The 7,330-nt window shown below is 46.6% G+C and overlaps 1 protein-coding gene across 1 annotated transcript; it reads left to right on the plus strand.

Annotated features, from left to right (window-relative positions):
• The first annotated feature begins 107 nt into the window (after window positions 1–107).
• On the plus strand, window positions 108–6,375 carry LOC104504111 (arf-GAP with dual PH domain-containing protein 2-like). The gene is made up of 10 exons (XM_010155549.1): window positions 108–285; window positions 667–797; window positions 1,477–1,568; window positions 1,703–1,788; window positions 2,125–2,234; window positions 2,899–3,045; window positions 3,552–3,635; window positions 4,016–4,078; window positions 5,333–5,410; window positions 5,991–6,375. Exons 1-10 carry the CDS (start codon window positions 108–110, stop codon window positions 6,207–6,209), a joined length of 1,188 nt encoding a protein of 395 aa, XP_010153851.1. The 3' UTR covers window positions 6,210–6,375.
• Window positions 6,376–7,330: the final 955 nt, after the last annotated feature.

Raw genomic sequence — 7,330 nt, forward strand, 5'->3', positions numbered from 1 at the left:
GGTGTCTCTGTACGGGGGTGATGTGGAGAAAGGCACCAAAGAGCCTGCTGGGACGTGCACCCCGGGCTGGCACCCCGCGCTCCTTCAGGGGGGAATCGCCCTCGCCCATGCGAGCCTACAGCAGCCGGGAGAAGTGGGTTCTGGTCGGTGTGATGAGGGAGGAGTGGAGGGCGAGCTGGTGCAAGCAGCGGTGGGAGGACATGGGCACGCGGGACACGGAGCATCCGCGCGTCAAGGCCGCGTCAGGGGATGCAGCAGCAGAGCGGGAGCTGTCGTGGGCAGCGGGCACCAGCCCTCGCTCTGGGCGGTTGTACTCTCTCCAGAGCTCACTGTCCGCAACATCCTCCCGTTGTTAATCCAGCAGCAGCAGCTTTTCAGGCAGAACTAATAGTTAGCTGAGCTTTTACATCCCGGCTCAGCTGCCTGCGCGGTCGCATTAATTTTTAAACAAATAGTCAGTGAAAGAGCCTACAAACGCAGGGGCCACATTCTGCACCGGGGAAAGCAGGTGCTGTGCCTCTGAACGCAGTGCAGTGACGGCCCCGAACTGTGGTGGGGTTCGGTGTGTTGTGTCTGCAACCACGGCTGCGCATCACATGTGTTTTCGCCCTTGCAACGGCTGTGCCTTTCCCCCCGTACTAGTTCATTCTTTGTGTTTCTATCTAGATCCAGAGTGGGCTTCTTACAAACTGGGAATATTCATTTGTTTGAATTGCTCTGGAATCCATCGCAATCTTCCTCAGATCAGCCGGGTCAAATCCCTTCGGCTTGACTTCTGGGAGAACGATCTTACAGAGGTACAGAGGAAAAAGCAGTAATTTGCTTACTTTTCTCCACATTCCATCATAACCTCCTCTGCCCCATAATTCCTGTGTCGTCCACCATGGACAGAGGAACAAAGCCACACAGACCCCCTTAACTCTGTGGGTAACTTTAGGAGGTTTTTTGTGACCTACTCAAATTACACTGACAGGTGAACATGTTTCTAACAGCGTCCAGTGTCGTTTCTTCATAGCACATGGCAACTTCCCACAGTGGTTTAGAAGCCCGCAGATATTTCCAGGTAGTGTGTTCTATTTGGAAATCAACATATTCTTCCTAAATATTGGTTCAGCTTCTCGTCTCTCAATTGAATTGTGTTAATATAATCACAGTTAGTGTCTGGGGGCAGGTGAAGGTGTAGGGAGATCATAACCAAACATTTTTTTCTCCTCATTTTCTTTTGTTCTTTTAATCAACAACTGCCGTTTTGTGTCTCTTCCCATCTGATTCTGGACTGTAAAGACTGAAAAAGGCTCAGGCAGCTAAAAAGTGCAAACTGTAGTGCCAAAAGAAATCCATAAACCTATGTTGGAGCGCACTGAGAGACTGAGCCACAAGTGCAGCGCTCCCTTTGATACAAGTTTCATGCTATGTCCATGACCTGGAATTGATTTTGTAGTTGCAGACCTAACTGTAGCTTCTTTTGTATTTCAGTTTATGAAGAAGCACGGGAATGTCTGTGCCAAAGCTAAATATGAAGCGAAAGTCCCTCCCTACTATTACATCCCCCAGTCCTCTGATTGCTTGTAAGTTGATGGTGTATTCACTGCTGCAGACCTTTACAGCTGTTTAACTACCGCTTCTCTCTACAGGTCTCTCTGGTTGGTTGCTGAAAATAGAGTAGAAGAAGATCAGCTTTATCCATGTTTTCTTTTTCCAGGGTTTTAAGAGAGCAATGGATCAGAGCTAAATATGAGCGTGAGGAATTTGTTGCCACCCGAGTCTGCCAAGATCCGTGTTCTGCAGGTAAATTGTTAGAGTGTTAGCCTTAAGGCCAACAGCACAGCGTTCTTTTGCAACTTTGAAGATCTTCAAGGTTGGCTTCTCATATTTGAACTGTTGGATATGCAGACATTGCTTGGAGTCTAACTTTGAGAAGGAGCTCCTAAGAAAAGGCACTTTGACAAGTGCAAGGGTGTGTTCAGATCTTACAGTTCTCTTGTTCTACACCGATTTTTTCATACGAGGTGAAAATTCTCAAATGGAGAAGTGACTTCAAACTCTGTGCTACATCACTGTTGAGATAAACAGTCCTGCTATTGTGCTGCCCTTCTCTGACACCTACCTTGGTCCGATCTGCAGGTAGCCGTGAAGGATTCCTCTGGAAGCGTGGGCGGGAAAGCAGACAGTTCCAGAAGAGGCGATTTCTCCTATCAGCAAGGGAAGGGGTGTTGAAGTACTACACCAAAGAAGTGAGTTCCTCAGCCAGACTTGGCTGTAGGTAGCTGGTCAACATCCATCCTCAGACCCTGCTTTTCACTGGCGAAAACCAGCATAAACAGCTCTGTCTCTGGTTTTGCAGCCAGGCCAGCCTGTGTTTGGAGGAGGCCAGATGTTTCCCCATCAACATAATGTGATAGCCCTTTTGGATTTAGCCCTTTTCCTCATCCCTTATCTTAACCCTGCAGCCTCTTTTTGCTTAGTGAACAAAGGAAATGGATACTGGCATTGAATAGCAAGATGAAGAAGAGATCTGTTAGCAGCTGTTACCTCTTACATCACCAAAATATGCTGTCATCAACTGCTGCAGCATCATCCTCGACATGTCTCCCTTCTGTAGGAGAGTGTAACTAATTGTTCTCCAACCATCAGGCTGGAGATAGAACCCATCCCTTGCAATTCAGACACATCCCTCTCAAAGGGCAACCCAGCATCTGTCAAGGAAAGGGAGTCATTCTCTGTAAGTGATTTTAAGTAGCATATAATTAGGGCTTTATATTTCAGATATATCCAATATTAAGGTATTTTAGGATGTCTGCATTCTCTTCAGTATGGATCTAGTTCTCATACAGATAATCTGTTCTCCATTACCTTCCCCGAGAGCGCTTTAATGCTGTGATGCTTTTCATTTCACAGTCCAGAGGTCCAAAAGCCATTATCAACATTGAGAACCTGAATGCAATGTTCCAGACAGAGAAAATCCAACATGCTCATGGGCTGCAGATCACATACAACACAGATGGTCAAACAAGGAACCTTTTTGTCTACCACGAAAGTGGAAAGGTGAATACCACAGGGATTTTGGAATCAGCAAGATGCGTAGATGTTGGATCTGTATTTTGGAAGATACTCTGTTTCTGCAGGATCTGGTTTGATTTGAAGCCACTATGACTTGTAGAATAGAGAAAGTTGCAGAATGTGACACTAATGATATGCATAGAAAATATTGTTCTGCATTATTTCCGAACAGTGGTAATTTTGGAATTACCGTCTCTCCAGGTACAAAGGTTTTTAAACAATCCAAAACTGAATCAACTGAAAAAGCCTGTGTACACACTGTCCATGCTGAGAATGCCTGGGACCTCCCTGGAGGGGCATTTTAAAATTAGCTTGGAGGCTCGATGTTTTTCAGATGTCTGGGGCAAGTCACTGACTCTCTCTGCCCCTTGGGGAGAAAGGACATCTTTGAAAGGAGGTCACAGGGAAGGAGAAAGGCATCTTGGAGAGGCAGCATTCTTATTCCTTCTTGTTATTCTTGTCGTTACGTTTGTATTTGCTGTTTTCCCTAGGAGATTGTTGACTGGTTCAATGCCATTCGGGCAGCACGTTACCATTATCTCAGAACAATCTTCTCAGCTGTCCCTGAGCCTGAGGTGAGAACTGAACGGGGCTTGACGCAGTCTATGCAAACATAGCATGGGAAAACTTATTCCCACTTCTTCTGCCAGTCAGGTGCTCAAACAGCACCATATGGGTCTTGGGAATGGACAGGAGATGAAGAAGGAAAGGTCAGTGGATAACATGCAAAACCATAGTCAACATTTAAGGCCTAAAAGTCTCCATGTGGTCGTTATAGAGTGTAATCTTTCAAAAACTTTATGTTCCTTCTCAGTTCAGACTTCCCTTTACTGAGCAGCCAAAAAAAGCCCAGGCCCCAAACGCCAAAATCCATGGTGATTAGCTTTGACAGAAACAGAACAGAAAAGCAAGCTTGAGTGAGACAGACTTTTTTTGTGGTTTTGTGTTCTCCTAGCTCATACCCAGGATCACAAGAAATTACGTCAAAGAAGGATATATGCAGAAAACAGGACCAAAAGTAAGTGCACACTTGGCAATACGCAAACAGATTTATTCCAGATGGAGAATACTTGATAATTCTGTGATGTTTATTAGTAAATGATTTGTTGACTATATACTTCCTGGGGTGATAAAAGACCTTATATTCAAGCCTGTCATGTTCTTCGGGTTCATGTTTTATTTTGTGTGGAAAATAAGACTGGGAAGAAGAATCCCCCTTGAAGAGTAAGCAGAATGGCTTAGCTGGCAGTAGACGTGCAAAGTCCTGTTACGCAACACTAAATGGATTACTGTATCTGCTCTCTGCAGCTCTAGAACTGCAGCTCCTGCTAGAACAGAACATCACATGCTGACTCCCCTACTTCCCTGTTTCTCTTAAAGTCAGTAGCACAGAAGTCACATCTGCTTATAGCCCACAGTGAAGCCTATGGTTTGGTTTGGGTTTTTTGGGACAGTATTTGGGCCACGACTCCTTGGAACAAGAGAGGGAGATTTCAGGCTCTGCTGAAGGGGGAGATAAAGATCTGAGGTCTTGTTTGAATGTGGCCACTTCTTGCCTTGCTGTCTGAGTGAACCATGAGCCAAAGTCCATTTAAAAAGTTCAGTGGTGAAATGCTGATATCGAATATGCTGTGCTTTTGGCCCCGCTCAGTGGTAGTCTCCCAATACATCTTTCTGCAGGTAATGGCACAGAGGATACGCACAGCTACAGGCATGAAAGATTGTGTGTTTTTGTCCTGAGGCCTAAATTCTGCTCAAACTGATGTGAGTCCTAGAAAAGGACCCTTTGGTTCAGCATGGAGCAATGAATAGCTCAGGGAATGGTCAGATGAGTGCAGTTGATGCAATCAGCACTTTTTAAAAAACCATTTGTCCCTATCATTGTGCATCCCCCAGTGCTAGGACAACTCCACAGACCAAATTGCTCAAGTGGATTGCACACTCTCCATTATAGCCACTGGCCCAGGGATAATTCTCTGCGGTGCTTTCTATTAATCTGTTTGCTGCAACTTCCATCATCATGGTAATTTGATCACTGGTAGAACCAAATTCCCTGCCTTCCCCAAAAGTCTGTCACTGACTGCAAATCTGTAGCATGAACCCAGGGAGAAGGGAGCTGAGGGCTGCATGCAGCAGTGACTCAGCCGTTATGGGGATGAATGAAACCCAACTCAAGCTCTGAGTCATTTAAACGGTCCAGGGATCTGCCTTGAATAGGCTGAAATCCCCTTTGGGACTTGGTCTTTAAAGAACTTCTGCCATCTCCTTGCAGCAGAAGGAGGCCTTTAAGGTGCGCTGGTTCTGTCTGGATTCTCAAGAAAGGAACCTGATGTACTTTAAAAATCCACTGGTAAGAGGAGTTCTTGGCTATTCCACAAACCCTTTGTGAAGTTGGGTGGGGAGAAAGGGTCTGTTCTCATCCAGCTCTTCCAGTGGCTGCGCAGGACTGGTGCAGGCTCAGTCTCAAGAGCTCATCATCTTCCTTGTCAGCTGAGCTCTTTGGGAACTCTAGCCTTTACAGTGGCTGTGAGGAAGATCTAGGTCTTTTAAAACTAGCTGCTACAGCCTGTAGTTTTTATAGCCCACTTTCTCCCCACCCTAGCGCCACTGTGCCTGTAACCTCAGGCAAGATGAGCAATATACCGATAACAGGCATGGCAGCCCCAATATGCTGCTTCCTACCACTGCTCTAGCCATGAGAATACCTTTCCTTGCTCCTGAACACCCACCAACCAGCTCTGTAAGGGCAGGTCCCTACCTCCTCCTCCTGAGAATGCCTGTGAGTGTAAAAAAGCTTCCGCTGTGTTTCCTGCTGTCGGTGTCCCCTTCATGCATCCCCAGTGCCTGCTCCGTGTCAAAGGGTAGAACAGTGTCTGCTGGAGCTGTGGTGGCCACTGGCTAATGGCTGTCTTTTGCTTCCTTCTTTCTAGGATGCATTTGCACAGGGCCAGGTTTTTATTGGAAGGATGGATGCAGGATATGAAGTACGAGCTGGCTTGCCCCAGGGAGTGCGGGTGAAGAAGAGGAAACCGGCGATCACTGTGGTCACGCCAATGAGAGAGTTTGTGTTTATATGTGAGAACGACAGGGAGCAGAGGGAGTGGATAGATGCCTTAAATGGAGTCATTGCCCAGCCTTTGACTGGTTAAGACTAGCACTGAATTCTGGTGAACTGCACTTCTCAGGCTCTGTTCAGCACTGCTCTGTGGCCTCACTGTTGGCAAGGATGGTGCTCAAAGCCCTGCAGTGACTCTGACAAAGGGCTTCTTCCTTCAACAGCCACAGGCACAGGAAGGGTGGCCACAGAGAAACGAGTAAGAGGGAGTGCAGATACTCCGAAATTATCTGCGCCCCTGCAGAACCTTGCTTGAAGTGCTTTCTCTCCTTCTACCCTTCTCTGCTTTTGAGCAGAGGAGGCCTTCCCAGCCTGATGTAGGGATGAATCATCAGTGTTGTCTTATGGAAAAGAACCAGACTCAATGGAGAAAGTCAGATCCTGGAAAGGCTGGCATGCATTCCCTTGAGGACTCCTGCAGATGCTGTTGTATCAGATCCTCCTTTTCTTGCCTTTGATGTCAGGAGAACCTCTGTACATCTTGAAGCATGCACTGGACAATCCCACCGGTGAACGGGATCTGTTACAGGAGCACACAGGGACAGTGACCGAGAGGCAAAGATATCGTCACCCATCGGGAAGATGATGCATGTCCTGTTGGATAGATCTAAGATACCAATTCATGCTGGAGTCACTGGATGTCCTTCTTGGGGAGGAGCAGAACCAGACAGCTACACCCCACCTGTGCAGCTCCAGGTAGGGACACGGTTGTTTTCAACGGAGTGGATTTAATGTCTTTTACAGTGTTACATTTCTGGCACAGTAGAAAATAAAAGTCAAGTTTGAATTGTGCAGGATACTATAATGGAATCCCTCTAACGACAAATACTCCTGGATCCTTGCTTTCAACAGTCTCTGCTGTTTGACTTTCATGAGTGGCAAATCCAACATGTGAAGACCAAATTTTTTCAAAGCAACCCCACATAGTGCCCCAGGAAACACATCATGAGTACAGGATGAACGAATGCTCATCTGTCTCACAGCCTAAAAAACAACTGAAGTGTCATGAGCTTGATTAGTCTGAGTACTGAAAGGCAGAAACTAGTTTTAAAGTGTTGTCATCAGTGACCTGCTTTAAGACACGCAGTGAATGAGGACCAGCACTGGAAGTGGAGGGTGAGTGCCTCCTGGTCAGGTACCACACACATCCGTCCC

The sequence above is a fragment of the Eurypyga helias genome, unplaced genomic scaffold (assembly GCF_000690775.1).
Source record: "Eurypyga helias isolate BGI_N326 unplaced genomic scaffold, ASM69077v1 scaffold51147, whole genome shotgun sequence".
Lineage (NCBI taxonomy): Eukaryota > Metazoa > Chordata > Aves > Eurypygiformes > Eurypygidae > Eurypyga > Eurypyga helias.